The sequence below is a fragment of the Diabrotica virgifera genome, chromosome 2 (genome assembly GCF_917563875.1).
Source record: "Diabrotica virgifera virgifera chromosome 2, PGI_DIABVI_V3a".
NCBI lineage: Eukaryota > Metazoa > Arthropoda > Insecta > Coleoptera > Chrysomelidae > Diabrotica > Diabrotica virgifera.
Genome location: NC_065444.1, coordinates 196,813,863 through 196,833,967, shown reverse-complemented (window position 1 = coordinate 196,833,967; position 20,105 = coordinate 196,813,863). Strand labels below are relative to the sequence as shown.

The following is a 20,105-nucleotide window of genomic DNA, read 5'->3' as shown; positions in this document are numbered from 1 at the left end:
ATTATTATATAAAGGTAAATTTAATTAATTGTATTTTGCTTGCAGTACTGCATTTTAATAACTAATTTTATTTACTACATACAATTGTTTACGTTTTAATAACATAACCTGAATCTTATTTTTTCTTCTTATTATTTTTTTGGGCTATGGCCTTGACAATTATCCAGTAACCAGGACTAATATAATTGGCCAATATAATTAAAAATGCGAATAAAGTTGCAGAGCGTAGAAATAGGTGTCGCTTTGCCGAACTTGCACGGTCCCAATAACAACATACTTCAAGTTCACTGTAAATGTCAAAAACATTAAGCGAAAGTGTCTATATATCTTGAATCAGAAATTTATGCTAAAGTAAATGTCTATATTTCTTTTTTTTTTAATCCAAAATGGGAGTGACCTAACGTCTCTGAACTTTATGCAAATAACACATGGTAGCTACGTTGTCTCAGGGAAACAAAAATAAACCAATAATAGTTCACTCACTTACACAGAACAGGTAGAGGAAGCCCATGTTTTAGACAGTGTTGCAGACTGCCCAGATGGTAGGATGGCCCTTTGTAAGCCGGCAGGCTCTTAAGGTGCGAAAGATGACCAGGAAGAAATTCTACTCTCGACACAGTCGAAAGAATAACAGTAACAGTATTAATAAAATGGAAGTTCGACCGTATAATGCGACCTTAGGTGGACCCTTTAAAAAATAGAAAACGCAATTGCATTGGATGCATTTATAAAAGACTGTTTTTTTAAACTTACCGACACAAGTCGGGTCTACCAAATCTATGGCCACTCGAAATCACATGATTGCACTCTATCAAAACTCAACTCACAAGAATGATGCCGATTTTTTAGAATTTGTCCTTTTTATGAACGTTAAGCGTCGTTTTGGTGGAGTGGGGTTTTCCAGCCAATCAAATCATGGGAAACTGTGTGAAATATTTAAAAACAGATTCGTTAACACTCGTAAAGGTCTTAGCAACCCTAATTCTTAAATGAGTTATGAGAGGCAAAGGCGATATCTTTTACCCAAAAAAACCTATTAAAGGCTCACACTTTGCATGAGAATGGCATCTATCGATAGCAACACATGTGTTTCTAAGCAAAACGCGTCGGTAGAGATTCTAAAATCTACAGGCAGTTAAGTAGAAGCTGTAAAGAGATGGGAACTGAATTAAAATCTACACTCAGAAAACTTAAACGTTACAAGATATCGCACATAATATCTCTGCAAGCTGCAGCTGCAAGCGAAAACCGCTGATTAAGAGCCGTTCCAGTATATAGTTGGTAACATCTGAGTTGCTTCTTGCTCACGTTTTTTTAGGCTTCTCCTTTTCCTTCAAAACTACAACATTCTTAGCTTCTCAGCTATCGCATACTCACCTTCAACTTCCCCGCTTAACTAGTAGTTCTATCACTGTACCGATTTGCAAATAACGTTGCTCGTCCCAATTCTAAGCTACCTTACCAAAAAAAGGGAGCAGGTCTACCTTGAAGAGGCGAGAGCCTAAGCGAGGTTTCATAACATTCCAGATTCGATACAATTAATTGTTTGCTTTTGCGATACAATTGTCATAACTCGGTTATAATGCAATGGTCACAAAACTACAGCTAGGTTGTTGCTATTTGAGAACATCTTTCAATAAATCTGATGCTCTAACTAAGTAATTTAGACTAATTACTCATATCTAACCCCTTCTGTTAAACTCTCATTCTTCCCTGTATATCATGTTGTACTTAAAAAATATATTTTATTTTATAGACTGTTGCTAAAGTTATGGGTACTGCAATTTCTGATAAGAAGGAACTTCGTTTAGCAGTTATGGCTGCATTAAGAAGGTTAATTTCTTATGCCAAAGAGTCAGAAAATCAGGAAGATTTGCAGGAGATAAGTAGATTTGACAAGAACTATTTGCCAATATTGTTTAACGTTTATACTACCAAGCCTATTGGTACTGACGAAGAAGGTCAAAGATTGGCTGCATTGGATACGATAAAGGTGAGTATAATATCTCTAGATTTGTCAGTCACATTATAAAGCCAAATGATTAATTTTTCGTTTAAGAAAATACACTGCGCGTCAGAGAAAACGGGCCACTGAGAAAATTTAGGAAATTTGATATTTTTTTATATATTTCTCCACCATATTTTAATTTGTTTTTGTTAATTAAATTAAATGAATTATAACATGTACTGAGAAGCTAATTGAGCCGGTAAAGAGAATAAACAAATTAGCAAAACCTATTAAACCATAAAATTCTCGAAAACTTTTTTTATGAATTAACGAAGTTTCCTGGTATTGATGGTCTTGAGAACTGTGTGAACTATTGTAGTGTTCCAAAGAGTTTCTGATATAATATATCAGAAACTAGATATTATCTTAGTGTTACACTGGCTTCTGTGCAGTGAAGTATATTTCTTAATAACGATGGAAAGTATCCAAAGTCTGCTCAGATTGTTACATAGTTGAAAAATGGGCGAGCCAAAAGGATGTGGTAAGACAATTGAATGTTAGTCATTCAACTGTGCAGTGAACTTACCAACGATTTTTTGAGATCCGATCTCTTCACGAGTAACCCGGTACTGATGCCAAAAGGAAGATAACACTCAGGGAACATCACGTTCTCAATATTGCTGCATTGTGAGACCGGACGCAGACTGCTTTAGTGATCCAAAGCAGTATTCAGCAAGCCTAAGGACCAGTAATCATCGTTTCTACTGTTCGAGGAAGGTTAATAGAGCAGGGTTGCATAGGACAGCTTGCAATCCAACAACGGGGCCATTACTTACTGCAGCTCATAAAAGATACATACTTGCATTTGCCCTTGAACACGCCCATTGGACAATAATAGACGATTGGACAAAAGCGGTGGCGCCCAAAATTCCGACAGCCAAAATCCCGACAGCCAAAATCCCGACAGCCAAAATACCGACGGCCAAAACACCGACACGCCAGAATCCCGACAGGCCAAAATCCCGACATGCAACAATCGTCGCATAAGTAAAAATTCCGACCACTACATTTTGAATATTTATTGTTTCATTTTCAAATGCAATACCAAATCATATTATAGAGTATTGAAATTGAAAAATTATTACTTACTAATAAGTACGGGTACTTTATTATGTATTTTAAAAGAAAAAATTATTTAAACACTTCATTTTATAATATAAAAGCTATACTTACTGAAATGGAAGGTTGTAAGTGACATGATATCTAAACTTACGTGCATAGAAATCGGCCCACTTAAAAATTTGGTAATTTTTGATGTCTCATATTTCCTAAACATGTTGGCCGATTTAAGTGATTTTTTAAACATGTTATAGCCTGATTCTTTAACAATATGTAATAATATTGTTGCTAAACAGGTAAATTTTCATTGTGTACCGGGTGTACCAATCAAACTGTGTTTTTTTCTCAAAGTTCGGATCACCCTGTGGAATATTCTAGCATTTATAAAGTACTGAAATTAAAACCTAACTATAGCCTCAGGTTTTCTTTACATTCTGTTTTTTGATTCATTCGTTTATGTTGGACAATAAAAAAGTTAGGTACTTTAACAACTCGACATGTTCTTCATCAATACACGGTGTTTCTAAATAAATGCGACAAACTTTAAGGGGTAATTCTGCATGAAAAAATAATGACAGTTGGCTTTATAAACGTATGTCCGCAAATGTTTCGTTTCCGAGATGCGGGATGTTGAATTTTTTCTTACAAACTGACGATTTATTTTATTGCTTTAAAACCAGTTGAGTTATGACAATGAGATTTAGTGGGTTTTAAGTTGTAGTTATTGCACATTTTTTGATATACAATTAAGAATTTAATATTCACCATTAGCGCGCATACGTGTAATATGACCGATCATATTACCCGTATGCACGCTAATGGTGAATTCTTAATTTTATGTCAAAAAATCCGCAATAACTTTTTCTTAAAACCTACCAAATCTAAATTGGTTTTAAAGCAATAAATAAATCGTCAGTTTGTAAGACAAAATTTAACATCCTGTATCTCGAAAACGAAACATTTGCGGACATACTTTTATAAAGCCAACTGTCATTATTTTTTCATGCAGAATTACCCCGTAAAGTTTGTCGCACTTATTTAGAAACACCGTGTATTGATGAAGAACATGTCTAGTTGTTAAAGTACCTAACTTTTTTATTATACAACATAAACGAATGAATCAAAAACAAAATATTAAGAAAACCTGAGGCTATAGTTGGGTTTTCATTTCAGTGTTTTATAAATGCTAGAATATTCCACAGGGTGATGCGAACTCTGAGAAAAAAACGAAGTTTGATTGGTACACCCGGTATACAATGAAAATTTACCTTTTTAGCAACAATATTATTACCGTGGTATTGTTAAAGAACCAGGCTATAACTTTTTCAAAAAATCATTTAAACCGGCCAACAGGTTTAGGAAATATGAGACATCAAAAATTACCAAATTTTTAAGTGGGCCGATTTCTATGCACGTAAGTTTATTATATGAAAGTAAACTTGAATTCAGGATTTATACATATATTATTGGACTATATATTGGCAAAAAAAATAATTTAATTCATATACCCATGTTAGAAATTTTATTTAGAAAATTAGTTCATAATCAAAGGTACACTAAGCGTCAAAATTAACGCACCACCTTAAAAATGGGACATTTTTAATGTCTCATATTTCCCAAACCTGTTGTCCGATTTTAGTGATTTTTTCAATATGTTATAGCTTTATTCTTCAAGAATATCGATGTAATAATATTGTTAATAAACAGATAAGTGTCATTGTATACCGGGTGTAACAATAATAGTGTGTTTTTTCCTCAAAGTTTGGAACATCCTGTGGAATATTCTAGAGTATATAAAATATTGAAATTAATACTCAACTGTAACCTTAAGTTATCTTAACCTTTTGCTTTCTGATTCATTCGCTTATGTTGGATAATAAAAAAGTTAGGTACTTTAACAACTAACAACGTTTTTCGTCAATACAGGGTGTTTCTGAATAAGTGCGAAAAACTTTAAGGAGTAATTCTGTATGAAAAAATAATGACCGTTTGCTTTATAAACATATGTCCGCAAATGCTTCGTTTCCGAGATACGGGATGTTGAATTTTCTTACAAACTGACGATTTATTTATTGCTCTAAAACCGGTTGAGATATGCAAATGAAATTTGGTAGGTTTTAAGAGGTAGTTATTGGGCATTTTTTGGCATACAATTAAGAATTATATATTCACCATTGGCGTGCATACGGGTAATATGACCCGTATGCACGCCAATGGTGAATATAAAATTCTTAGTTGTACGTCAAAAAATGCGCAATAACTACCTCTTAAATCCTACTAAATTTCATTTGCATATCTCAACCGGTTTTAGAGCAATAAATAAATCGTCAATTTGTAAGAAAAAATTCATCATCCCGTATCTCGGAAACGAAGCATTTGCGGACACATGTTTATAAAGTAAACGGTCATTATTTTTTCACGCATAATTACCCCTTAAAGTTTGTCGCACTTATTTAGAAACACCCTGTATTGAGGAAGAACGTTGCTAGTTGTTAAAGTATCTAACTTTTTTATTATCCAACATAATCAAGTAAATCAAAAAGCGAAATGTTAAGAAAGCCTAAGGCTACAGTTGAGTTTTAATTTCAATATTTTATATACGCTAGAATATTCCACAGGGTGTTCCAAACTTTGAGGAAAAAAACACACTATCATCATTGTTATCAAACAACTTAACTGGAAACACTTAAGTGTGGAACACTTAAAATTTCTAGGAATGATCTTTGATAAAAAACTATCTTGGAAGTACCACATTATGCACATTAAACAATCCTGTCAATCTGGTCTCAATTTAATGCGTACACTGTGCAATCGTAATTGGGGTTCAGATTGTAAAAGTTTGATTCTTATTTACAAATCTCTAGTATGATCCAAACTCGATTATGGATCAATTGTATACTCATCTGCAAAGAAGACACTTCTTGCTCAACTAGAAGTCATACAAAATACAGCATTCAGAATAGCCACAGGAGCATTCTGTACTAGCCCCATTAATAGTTTACAATGTTTAACCGGAGAACCACCTTTAAATTTCCGAAGAATGTACTTGTCATTAACCTACTCATCATCCATGTATGCAATAAAATCGCATGCCACTTTCCACCACACTATTGCAGAACGTTTCAAAGAAACTTATGTAAATAAAAAAGAACTAACCCCCCCCCCCTTTTACGAGAGAATCAGAAGATATATCTCTCTCCATAATATTCAATTCCCAAAATTTTTTAATCAGGCAAATACAGTTACTCCTCCCCCCTGGACCTTTCCTCCTGCAATATGTGATCTAACTCTTTCTAAATACAATAAGCTTGATACCCCCCATGCAACAATTATTCAATCTTTTCTCAACATACTTGCTTCTTTCCCAGATCATTGTTATATTTATACAGATTCATCTAAGACTGCTGATGGTGTGGGATCGGCAGTTGTAGATTCAAACACTATATTACAATTTAAATTATCTCCCACTTGCAGTATTTACTCTGGAGAACTATATTCAATTCTGCAAGCCCTCATTCACATTCGTACTCAAAAAATTCCAAAATCTGTCATAATTACCGACTCTCTCAGTGCATTACATACGATAGAACAGTTATATACAAGTAATCCTATAAGTATTTTAATAAAAGAACAATTACATTTACTGAAGAACACGATGCAGCAAGTAAGCTTTATATGGGTTCCATCACACATTGGACTTCAAGGAAACGAAAAAGCAGATTTCCATGCCAGAGAAGCAATACACAGTGCGTCTTCAGTGTTAGTGAACTCAGTGCCTGTTTCCGATTACAAACCACTTCTTAAAGAAAAAGTGTTAAACAAATGGGAAAACGAATGGAATCTTTCACAATCATCTCTACACACAGTAAAGCTCTCAATTGAACCTTGGTGTGAGATAGACCTAAATCGCCAGCTGTTTGTGAAGCTAAATCGTTTACGCATAGGGCATATCAGACTTACTCACAGCTACCTAATCTCTAAATCAAATCGCCCTATTTGTGACCTGTGTAATTGCGACATCAATGTAACACATATATTAATAGAGTGTCCTAAATATCTTAATGAAAGACAAAAACACTCCATACCTCTCAATATAAAAGCAGTCTTAGGATCACACTGTAAGCTTACACATTTGTTTAATTATTTGAAAGACATTAATGTTTTAAACAAACTATAACCACTGTTAACATTTTATAAACCCCATTCTTAATTTGTAAATTATGATATTGTTACCTAAATGTGAACTTATGTAATAATCAATGTATCATTGTATGTAATAATCATGTATCAATGACAGTACAGCTAATAACCCAAAGTGGTTGATGCTGATAACAATAAAAAAAAGAGTGTGTATATTTTAAAAATCTGACGATTTGAGCCGGGCGTAAGGAAATAGGTGAGTCCCAAAGTTTTACACGAATAAAGCGAATATTTCGCGAAATGAATAGTGAATGACAGATCGAAAAACTAAAAAATATGTGCTCAATATTTTTTAAAAATCTATCGAATGATACCAAACACGACTTCCCACGGAGAGGGGTGAAGGGTAAATTTAATATTTTAAATACGAATTCCGCGATATTTCGCCAAATGAACATCACATCGAAAAACTGTAAAATACACTTATTCAATATTTTGAAAAATCTATCGAATGGCACCAAACACGTCCCCCCACGGAGGTGGAGTGGGGGTTACTTTAAAATCTTAAATAGGAGCCCCATTTTTTATTGCAGATTTGGATTATTTACGTAAAAATAAGTAACTTTTATTCGAAACATTTTTTCGAATTGTGGATAGATGGCGTTATAATCGGAAAAAACGATTGTTGGAAATGAAAAATTAAATTAAAAAATGGCAAGCGCCCACTAAAATGGAAAACTTTACTTAACTCTTTTTGGTTTTAGGACCTACTCTTCACAGCCCAATAGGTCTTCATAACGCTCGAGTGACTGCACATTTAGCATACTTTGCTCCCCTACTATAATTTAAAGTATTTAAAAATATATATCTCCAGAAATACAAAAAAAGTCTCTTTCTCAAAAATTTAGTGACCTATAATGAAAAGAATGTCCGTCCCTATTTTTTTCAGCGAAAAAGTGATCTAAAACATCCTCCTAATCACCACCCTGATTAAAATTAGTCATTGACCTTATTTGCTCTTCTTTATTTGTGTATTATTAATAGGTTCTAGAAGTTTCATCGGCTTAGAATGATTAGTTTTTAAAAGAATGGAGTTAAAAGCGAATAACGAGTTTTTGTAGTTTGGTAAAAAATGCCCCTTTCTTCAGAATAGAAAGATTAGCACCAGAGATACGAAAAAATGTTTTAATATGAAATTGTAGCTTATTTAATTCCCAAGAATTTGGTTTGCAAAAATTTTTTCTGCGGCAAAAATTGAGTGAGCTATTGACAAGTAAAACTTGTAATAACATGCAAAAACCACCTTTACTAACCCTTTCAAAGTCACCTCTTTTTGCGACTGAGGTTTTTAAAAGGATTTAATATTAACAGTTATGTTAATATTAACATATTAATATTAACATATTAATATTAACATTAATATATTTTTTAATATAAACTTTGTAAGATAAAAAATAAAAAAGTTACGGTTAAAGAATCAATATATTTTTTTGAAGAAAAAAAATGGATAAATTCAATTTGAAGCACAATAATGTAAGTTAGCTGTGTTTTTAGTCATTGGCCTTATTCAGTCTTCTTTATTTATGTATTATTAAAAGATTCTAGAAGTTTGACTGGCTTAGAATGATTAGTTTAAAAGAAAACTGGAGTTCAAAGCGAATAACGAATTTTTGTAGTTTGGTAAAAAATGCCATTTTCTTCAGAATAGAAAGATTATCAGAGATACGAAAAAATGTTTAAATATGAAATTATAGGGTATTTATTTCCCAAGAACTTGGTGAGAAAAAATTTTTTCCACGGCAAAAATTGAATGAATCGTAAATGAGTACCTATATAGAAAAACACTGATTTTTTCGATATAAAACTAACACTTTCGATAGCGAATAAATCGAAAACTATTAATTTTATCAAAAAACGTATAGAACATTTTTTGCTTAGAATGAACGTTTTTATTACCTTTTGCGGTCAAAATATAATAAAAAATTTCCACCCCGAGATGGGGTGGCAACCACCCCCAAGGTAAAAGCGCCTTTCGGCATCATATAGATTTTGATCCTTGGATTATCCAGTACTTATTCTCAAATTTTCAAGTAAATCGATCCATTCTGTAAAAATTGCGTGGTGAAAAGCTTCGGTTCCTGGACTAATAGTCAACATAAGGTCTACAGAAGGGATGGAGAACATTATAATGCCTACATTCGGCCACACTGGTTGCTTTTGGTGGTGGCTCAGTTGCTTTGGACAATGATTTTTTGAAGCACACACGGATCTCGTCTTTATTGAGCGAGGCCATTAACAGCACATAGATACACAACCGAGATCCTACAATACCATTTGATGCCATATGCTGGGTTTATTCGAAATGGTATTCTGCTAAAGCAAAATAATGGGAGACCACACCAGGTAAGGATTTAACACAATATTTTGAAGATAATGGTATTCCAAAGAGGAATTGGTAGGAAAAAATATCCATGGCTCCGAAACCTTCGTCAATGGACTGGCTTATCAGCAGATGAATTAGTACATGCCGCGCAAGATCGAGAACGATATCGGCAAATTGTCATGTCACGTCTAAAATTTGGGCACAGTATTTAAGGCTATGGGTACATAATTCGCAAATATTTTACGTGTATCCCTACTTTTTCTGTCTTTACACGGCAAATTACGTGTAGTAAAATTCACACTGGTATGGATATGTAAACATTACTAGAATGTCATTCTACTTGAAAATGTCATCATTAATTTAAAGAGATGGGTTTCGAATGTTCTTGGATAACTGTTATTTTTATAATTGCAAATTATTAATTCAGTTAATAAATGTGATAATTTGTTCACTAACTATGTATTCATTGTTTGTAATAATTTTATTGTACAACAAAGACTAATACTCAATCGAGAAAAGAGGAAAAGTGTTAAAGTGATTTTTAATACCTAATATATTGTTATGGAACGCTTACAATTTTGAACATCTTTAACAACAAAATACTTGGATCACAGAATATATTATCCTGATGTATTCTCTGCTTGGATCTTCCAAAAATAATACACAATAAATAACTTTTTATTAAGTTCACGTCTTAAATCAATTATTTATCAAATACACAATATCAATAATATATAATCAATAACTCAACATATTCCCGATGCAATGTCACATATTTAAAATTGTCACTGATTGTCAGTGTCTGACTGATAATATGCTGACAATATTATATTCGGCTGAGTGCGTTGTAAGACAAAGATAGATTTGGAAAATATTGCCACGGCATTGTGTTCATTTTTTTCGAATCCTGAAAAAACCAATAAATATTTTTGAAAATTTTAAACGCAGAATGAAAGACTAAATTATTACCGAGGGCCGAAAGTCCCTTAGAATAAATAAAAAGTTTATTTTGAATGATATATTTGAAATTAAAAATCACACTAAATTTTCTCTTAGTTTTTCACCCCTGTAACTTATTAAAATAAACATTGTAGAAGTTCTCAGGGACTTTCGGCCCTCGCTAATAACGTAATCTTTCCTTCTGCGTTTAAATTTTTCAAAAATACTTATTAGTTTTCTCAGGATTCGAAAAAAATGAATCCCCATTTGAATAGCATTGCAGCCGACAATACGTACCGATCCTCTTAAAGAAGAAGGTATTCCAAAAATGGGCTGGCCTTCTGAAAGTCCAGACCTTACTTCTATTGAGCATATATTATGAAGTTTTCTCAACAGGCCTGTAAAACGTCGTATACCTGATCCAACAATATGTGAAGAGCTTCAAATGGCTCTTATTGAATGGGCCACTTTTCCCCAAAGAAACATCCAAAATATGATAAGTTCTATGCCAAACGAATGATGAGTGTCATCCAGAACCGTGCTCGCAACACACATTATTGGAACGAGTGAACTTGTGTTTTCTTGACTCTGTAATTCAATTATTGTTTAAATAACTGTAAGTGTTACGGTACATCGATATTTTAAATAAATTTATAATTTTCTCAAATTTTTCCTAGTTTTCCATTTGTTACTATTGATACTGTTGGGTTACATGCTCGAAACCCCATGGTTTCGAGAGGAAGTGAAGATAAAATGTGAAGAAAAGAAGAAAGCCTTTTTACAATACAGAACACAACAAACACAACAGGCATACAACCACTATAAAAGAATTAGAAACGAAACAAACACTTTAGTCAGACAAATAAAAAGAGAACACTGGGAGAGTTTCTCAAAACAGATGGAACACGACTTCTACGGAACACAAAAGGAAATATGGAGAATGATCAGAGGACAAAGAAAAGAGATGAACGAACTAATAAAAACGAAACACATTCAGAAGGAAACTTAGGCAGACTATTTTCGATCTCTGTTTGCTAAAGATAACGATAACGAACCACCAACACCTGAAGTGACAACAAACGAAGAAATAAATATTGAAGAAGCAGAGGTAACGGAAGCATTAAGGAAATTAAAAAATAGAAAATCATCAGGAGAGGACAGACTATCGAATGAACTCCTAAAGTATGGAGGACAAGACCTGATCAAACAATTATTAAAACTAATCCAAAAAATAACAGAACAAAACAGAATACCACAAAAATGGAGATCAAGCATCCTAATACCTCTCTTCAAAAAGGGAGAAAAATCGGACCCGGAGAATTACAGAGGAATTAATTTATTAAACACAACACTAAAATTAACGACCAAAGTGATAACAAACAAACTGAATAAAATTATAACATTAGCAGAAGAACAATAAGGTTTTAGGTCGGGAAGATCATGCACCGACGCTATATTCATAATGAGACAGATTCAAGAAAAATCGTTAGAATACAACAAACCGGCATACTTATGTTTCGTGGACCTTAAGAAGGCATTTGACAGGGTCAAATTAAAGGACGTTATCCATTTATTGTACGCAAGAGAGGTACCTCTAGGACTAATTAAAACGATCGAACATATCTACCAGAACAACACAATAAAAGTAAAAGTAGATGAAGAACTGACCCAATTGAAGCTGGCAATGGGATAAGACAGGGAGATTCCCTGAGTCCTCTGTTGTTCAACCTGATCATGGACGAAATAATAAAAAAAGTAAGAATAAAAAACGGATACCAAATGGGAGAAAAACAACTTAAAATAATCTGCTATGCAGACGACGCAATACTAATCTCTCAAAGTGAAGATGATTTACAACGTATGCTGCACGAATTTAATATAACCGCTAGAAAATTTAACATGTTAATTTCCCCAAAAAAAGACTAAATGCATGGTTATAACAGCAGATCTAATAAGGTGTAAATTAGAGCTGGAGGGTCAAATAATAGAACAAGTTATGGAGTTTAAATATCTAGGCATCACACTATGCAGCTACGGAAAGCTCGAAACAGAAGTGGAAGATCAGGTGAATAAAGCAAACAGAGCCGCAGGTTGCCTTAAGGACACCCAAAGTCCAAAAATTGAATTTTTTAAGTTTTTTGGGTTACGATTAAAAATTATTCTCTGAAATCTTCTCTTTCCAACCGTATATAACACATTATAGTATAAAATTTCCATGGTTACAAAACTATTTCTTTTCTGAACGTCTGCACTCAACTTACCGTGTACCGGTAGCTTTATAGCCTATTAGAGTGTTTTACGTCTTTGCGATTTCCCGAATACTAGGTTTTTAACTTTTCATGTCAGATATCTCTGGTTCCTTAGATGATCGAAGGTCCAAATTTTTACAGTAGTTGTAGATAGATAATATCTAGTCCCGCGTAAAGTTTTATTGAAAAATGTACAAAAACAGGTAAAATAAAAAATAAAATCTTAACTTTTTTGGGTTTTTTTTGTAAGAGTATTTTAAAAATTTTTAAATTAAATGTTTCTTTCACTCTAACTTTACAAAATCTACGCGGGACTAAACAATACATGTAGTTTCAAAATAAAACAAAAATTAGGTCACTAAGTGCTTTGGTTACAGAGCTATGTGACATAATGTTAACATTGTCGTTAAGTGGGACTTTGGGTGCCCTTAATGAAACAATATGGAGAAATAAAAACATCGGAAAAGAAGTGAAAGGCAGAATTTACAAAACAGTCATCAGACCAATTATGACATACGCGGCAGACACACGACCTGATACAGAAAGGACAAAAAGAATGCTAGAAACAGCAGAGATGAAAACATTGAGAAAAATCGATGGTAAGACGCTGTGAGATAGAGCTAGAAGTGCAGATATACGAAGGAGATGCAAGGTGGACAACATTAAAAACTGGGTGAAAAGCAGAAGAGTAGAATGGAACGACCACATAAGCCGAATGACAGCAAATAGAGTAGTAAGGACGGCGAGAGACGGTTCCCCAATAGGAAGACGATCAGTGGGAAGACCACGAAAAAGATGGAATGACAACTTACTGGAGGCACATTGAAAAACAGACAGAGTAATGTCTATATAAAAAGAAGAAGAAGAAGAAGAAGAGAGTTACATGCTACAAGAGTTACTGAATCCAATAAACAATAGATTTAATTCGATACAAATAAGAAATAAATAAAAAAATAACAAATTTCTTAAATTTTATTGGTGGCCCGTTTTCTCCGTTGCGCAGAGTATATAAAATGAAGAAGTATTGCTTTTTTTCGACAATTTTTTGTATGAATTTGTTTGTTTAATAAAAATTTTATTTTTAGTTATATTTATCGATTGCAAGACCAGAATTAACTCAGCAGCTCTTCAATAACGCCATAGAACGATTGAATAGTAGTTCAGACGAACCAGAAGACCATTTTATAAAAGAATCCATCCTGGATTTAATTCGTGCTTTAGTACCATACCAAAATGCTCAGAATGTTGAAATTTTATATCAACAGTGTATTCAAAACTTACCAGAAATAAAGAATAACAAGGAACAGAAAAAGGCTTACAGACTATTGGAAGAAGTATGTGGAAGTGAATCAGAAGGGTGTCAGACATTTGTTAAAAGTAATCGAAAGGAGGTAATCAGTTGGATTTTTATTGTTAACTTAATTTATAGTTACACATATCTCTGGTACCTATGATTAATGTGATTCCTAATACATTTCCAGTGAAAATAATAACTCTTTGATAAGTGTTGGCGATACAATTTCTTTTTATATGCGTGTCCGCGAAGATTGTAACTCCCAAAATATTTATAACGAAAAAATTATTTCCCTTTCTGTTTCTGCCGACGAAAACAATTATTTTTGAGAACTTTTTAGTAATTATAACTTTCGTGGACCCACAAACAGAAGTGATGTTTTTTGCTGATACTCCTCAAAAAATAAATTTTTTCGCTAACACTTTATTAGGGATTATAATTTTCACAATCATATAATCTAAAATAATATTTTTCGCGGTGTTCATTGAAAGTTCTACTTTTAACGGCATTTTTCGAAGTTATACTTTTTGTACGCGGCGGCGATATACGATGTTCAGTGATAAATCTATTACGTGAATGGTTTCTCATTTGTAAAACGAGTTTAAGTATATTTATTATTACACATTTTAGCACAAACTAAAAGCTTAGTATTTATATAGGTATTGACCCTACGGGTCTTACAGAACACTGACATATACAGAACACTGACCTATAGTATTATCTGCCAATCGCCACGGCCTTCGATTCTGTATCGTCACCTTCGGACACCAAGCTATTGGGGGTTATCCTCTGCATTAACCATTTGCGTGGCATTGCTTTGAGCCATCTGGCTTACAGTTAAATAAAATTATTTCTTATTTCCTCCATTTATACTATATTGGGGTAAAAATTACCCCTAGAAAATTTTGAAATGAAAACAGGTAGCGTGTGATACCACGGGCCTGATTCGAATTCATTTCGACGTCGCCATTTAATTTCGAGTCCGCCATGATGGTCGCAATTTATCCTCTCCGAGCTTCGCTGATATCGCCACCTACCTACAGGATTACTAGTATAATTTTTACCGTAAATGTTCTGGAAAGAAAAAAGTGTTGCCTATACTCTGTGATTTTCGCTGGTATGGCTGCTATCGCCATCTAACGGTTGACTAGTGTTCCTATTTCGGCCGGAATTTTAAAGAGGACAGTAGAAAAGCAAACAATAGTTGTTTCAAACTTATTATTTAATTCTTATCGTGTAATATGTACAACGTAAAGAAGTAATTGGATTGTAATCGATAAAATTAATAGCAGCAAGTACAGAATTTATTATTCATTATGAATATTTTTAAGATTTCGCTTATCGTTTTGACGTTTATGTTGACAACTAATATTAGAAAAAATTTATTCTGCAAAAAAGTATAATAATTTAATATAATTATAGTATAATACTTCTTAAATATTAACTTATGAATGACAGTTAACGGCGTCCTACGTTTGCTGTGATTGGTCGTTATCTTCACGCATTCAAATTTTGTTTCAGGATTGGATTGTAAAATTGAAACCGTCAAAATTCGAGAGTGTGCTAACTGATCCTTTAACTCAAATTTGTCTACCGTTTTAAAATTAAAATTGTGTTTACTTACTTTTTTCTAATTGCATCAATCCATTTTTGTCGTTGAATCACCTTATGCTTAGCGACAGGAAAGTTGTAGAATACACAGTTACTATTGTAAATAGTGTTTCGACACTCTTTAATACAACAACTTTCGTGAGACATTTAAAAGCTATAATATGCAACTCTTAATGCAGAACGTCAAAAAGCAAATTTCCAGTAAAGGTTTACAAACTTGTCACTACTGGCGCTCGCGAATTTGTAATTATCCCCTCTATCTACGAGCTCACAGCGTATAGCGATTCTTATTCATTTCGATATTAGTTACAACTGGGGATATTAACGTTATCATGTTGACACTGCTCAAAATTTGGGTTGGCGCTCCGGTTTATTGGATTTATTGGCTACGCAACCAGCGAAACATTTGTTAATAGTCTGGGAAAATTATCGAAAAAATGCCATTTTTGGGAAAAGTTATTTACCAGGTATTTTATTGCTAAAATCGAATCTTAAGATTGCATATATTAGTAATATGGGGCATGACAAGTCCGCAGAAAGTGTGTTATTTTATTTATAAATAAATTAGCACTCCTAAGTCTTCTTTTTTTTTTCAATTGGTGCTCTGTAACTCCTAAGATTTTTTCTTTAAACCAAAAACACTCAAATAAAATTCACCGTAATTTAGTTCTGCACAAAGTTATTTTTTTCCGATTTCCTTCAACAAAAATTTTATTCGGAAAATCCGAGTTTTTCCAAAAAAATCTGCAATTTTCAATTAAAATTTTAGGGAAGTAATTATTTATCAATAATTAAATAAATTGATGACATGAAAGATTTTTTAGAGTAGATTATACAGTGCGGTGGAATAAGTGTTACCCCCCTGTTACCCTCTGTTAACTTTTTATTTTAAGAATATAAACAAAACGCTCGGACAGGTCGATTTTTAAACTAACCATAGTATATTGTAGCCTCAACGTTTCGAACTTTACGCGATCCCTCTTCAGGTGACAGCCATAACTTTGATTTTTTAAATGAGAAAGTACTTCATGTGATACCTCATTTAAAAGCTCTCAAAATACTGATTTCAAAAATGTATAATACTTTACTCCTATTTGAGAAAGTAGGCGCAAAATTTTGGTCGAATTATTTTTAAATACATTCATTTTTTTTTCGAATCCTAAGAAAACTAATAAGTATTTTTGAAAAATTTAAACGCAGAATGAAATATCACGTTATTATCGAGAGTAAAGAGTCCCTAAGAACTTCTATAATGTTTATCTTAATGTCACAGGGGCGAAAAAAAGAGAAAATTTAGTCTAACATTTAATTTCAAATATATCATTCAAAATAAACTTCTGTTTAGTCTAAGGGACTTTCAGCCCTTCGTAATATTCTAATCTTTCATTATGCGTTTAAATTTTTCAAAAATACTTATTCGTTTTCTCAGAATTCGAAAAATAAATGCATTTTAAAATATTTCGACCGAAATTTTGCGCCTACGCTCTCAAATAGGAGTAAAGTATTACACATTTTTGTAATCAGTATTTTAAAAGCTTTTAAATCAAGTGTCATATGATGTACTTTCCCATTAAAAAAATCAAAGTTATGTCTGTCACCTGAAAAGGGATCGCGTAAAGTTCGAAACGTTGATGCTATAATATACTATGATTAGTTTAAAAATCGAACTGTGCGAGCGTTTTGCTTATATTCTTGAAATAAACAAGTTACCAGGGGGGGGGGACACTTATTCCACCGCAGCGCACTGTATATCAGGAGGCCGGCGACAATCTAACCAATAGTTTAGCAATAATTAAAATGTTAATTAAAAAATTTCGGTCGAAATAATAACTAGAAAGATTATACACCAGATTCACTATGATTTTCGTATATAAAAGCACTATATACCTATTCAACGTACTTTACAGAATTGAAATTGGACTATTTGAGCGGTCTCAGGAATGTTATAAAGAAACAATTTTTTGGCTTATAAACAAATAGAACCCCTCAGAAAATATCAGATTAAATTAAATTAATTAAGTTAACGCTGTTGAAAAGGGCACTGCTTCTGTGCCCTTTTCGAAGAAAAAAATTGAATTGCGAGGAGTGGTTCCAGGTATGACCGGTCAAATTTGACCAGCATTTGCGACAGAGTTATAAACAACAGGATTTCAATCTTTGAACCATTACCTTTTTATTCTGGTCCTCTTTGTACATACAAATTCTCATATCTTCAAGACACTCATAACACAAAAGATTTATATCACCAAGTTATTTAATTATTGATAAATAATTACTATTTTTAGTTTTTTACTAATTTTAGTTGAAAATTAAAGATTTTGTTTGGAAACCCCGAATTTTCCGAGGAAAATTTTCGCCGACTGAAATCGGAAAAAAATATCTATGTGCAGAATTAAATAACATTGAATATTTATGTGAGTGTTTTTGGTTTAACGTTAAAATCTTCTGAGTTACAGAGCAATAATTGAAAAAAAGATTTCGGAGCGCTAATTTGTTTATAAACCAAATAGCACACTTTCTGCGGACTTTGCATAGCTATATTACTAATATATGAAATCTTAAGATTTGATTCCAGTATGTCCAGCAATAAAATAGCTGGTACATAATTTTCCTTGTTTTATACTAATTTTCCTAGATTATTACCCTACATCTTTCATTGAGTCTGAGTTGACAATTCACATTGTGGAAATTCTCAATAATTATTATACTTATTATATTTCTAATTTAATACTATTCGCAACCTCCAATTACAGTAAAAACTGGGGTATTAAATCAAGGATCGGATTTAATGCCCGATATAACAAAATCAGAAATCAAAGAGGCTCTGAAGAAAATGAAAAATAATCGAACCCCAGGTGAAGATGGAATAGTATCAGAAGCACTAAAAATTGGAGGAAATATACTACTTGAAAAAATTAAACAACTTTTCAATATCTGCCTTCACAACGCCAATATTCCAACAGACTGGAACAACGCTACTATGATTCTATTACACAAAGCAGGAGACAAAGCCAATTTAGAGAATTACAGACCGATTAGCCTCCTCAGCTATTTATATAAGTTATTTACGCGAATAATAGTTAAGAGAATGGAAAGAAAGTTAGAGACTTATCAACCAAGAGAACAGGCAGGATTCCGAAAAAATTACGGAACAAATGACCATCTACAAAGTATAAAAACCCTGATAGAGAAAGTAGTGGAATACAATAAACCCCTAGTTCTAGTTTTTATCGATTTTCATAAAGCCTTTGACACAGTTGAACTTAGCAAAATATTACAGGCGCTTAAAGAATGCAGGCTAGATTATAGGTATACAAAATTATTACACAAAATATACTTACAGGCAACAACCACTGTCAAATTACATACTAACAGTAATCGCATAAAAATAGAACGGGGGGTTAGACAAGGAGACCCAATGTCACTTAAACTTTTTAATACGGTCTTAGAACATGCTTTCAAGAGTTTGGATTGGATGACAAAGGGAATAAAAATAGATGGAGAATACCTAAACAACTTACGTTTCGCCGATGATATAGTCATAGTAGCTGAGGTCTAGGTATGGCAAGGGAGATGGTACAAGAACTCGTTGTAGCTACAGAAAATGTAGGTTTAAATATAAACATCTCAAAAACAAAAATAATGACAAATTTGGTACCCAACCAGAACATCAGTATTGGTGGGAAGGAAATAGAACTCGTAGATAGATATAAATACCTGGGACATGAAATTACGATTGGCAGGGATAACCAGACTCATGAGCTGAAGAGAAGAATTGGTCTTGGGTGGGCAGCATTTGGAAAACTGAGAGAAACTTTTAAAAGTGAGTTACCCACATGTCTAAAGAGAAAGGTATTCGATCAGTGCGTCCTCCCAGTCTTGACGTACGGATCAGAAACACTTACCTTAACTAAAGCCTCGGCTACCAAACTAAGAGTCACGCAGAGAAGAATGGAGCGGTCAATGTTAGGAATAACTCTGCGAGACAAAATCAGAAACGAAGAAATCAGGAGAAGAACAAAGGTGACTGACGTCATCGAGAGGATAGCCAGGTTGAAGTGGAGATGGGCAGGACACGTAGCCAGAATGACAGATGGGCGATGGACGAAGAAGTTATTGGAATGGAGGCCAAGAGAAGACAAGAGAAGCGTCGGTCGACCGCCTACAAGATGGACTGACGACTTGAGAAAGGTAAATAAAAACTGGATGAGGGCGGCGCAGGATAGATGGGGTTGGAAACGAGGGGAGGAGGCCTATGTTCAGCAGTGGACTTTTGAGACTGGATGATGAATACTATTCTAACTAGTTCCTCCAAAACCAGCAAATTTCCATAAAACCCAGCCATAATAATACATTTTGCTTTAGTTTTCCTTGCAAGAAACAAACAGAACGCATCTCCTAAACTAAACCGAACCTCGTTTT

The 20,105-nt window shown here is 33.4% G+C and overlaps 1 protein-coding gene across 2 annotated transcripts in view; it reads left to right on the top strand.

Annotated features, from left to right (window-relative positions):
- The window catches only part of LOC114330504 (RRP12-like protein), a 119,585-nt gene that overhangs the window by 39,196 nt on the left and 60,284 nt on the right, over nucleotides 1–20,105 (top strand). For both annotated transcript variants that reach the window (XM_050643007.1, XM_050643006.1), the window contains exons 9-10: nucleotides 1,757–1,993; nucleotides 13,864–14,169. In XM_050643007.1, coding sequence (XP_050498964.1) covers nucleotides 1,757–1,993; nucleotides 13,864–14,169 — 543 coding nt within the window. The remainder of the gene's footprint in view (nucleotides 1–1,756; nucleotides 1,994–13,863; nucleotides 14,170–20,105) is intronic.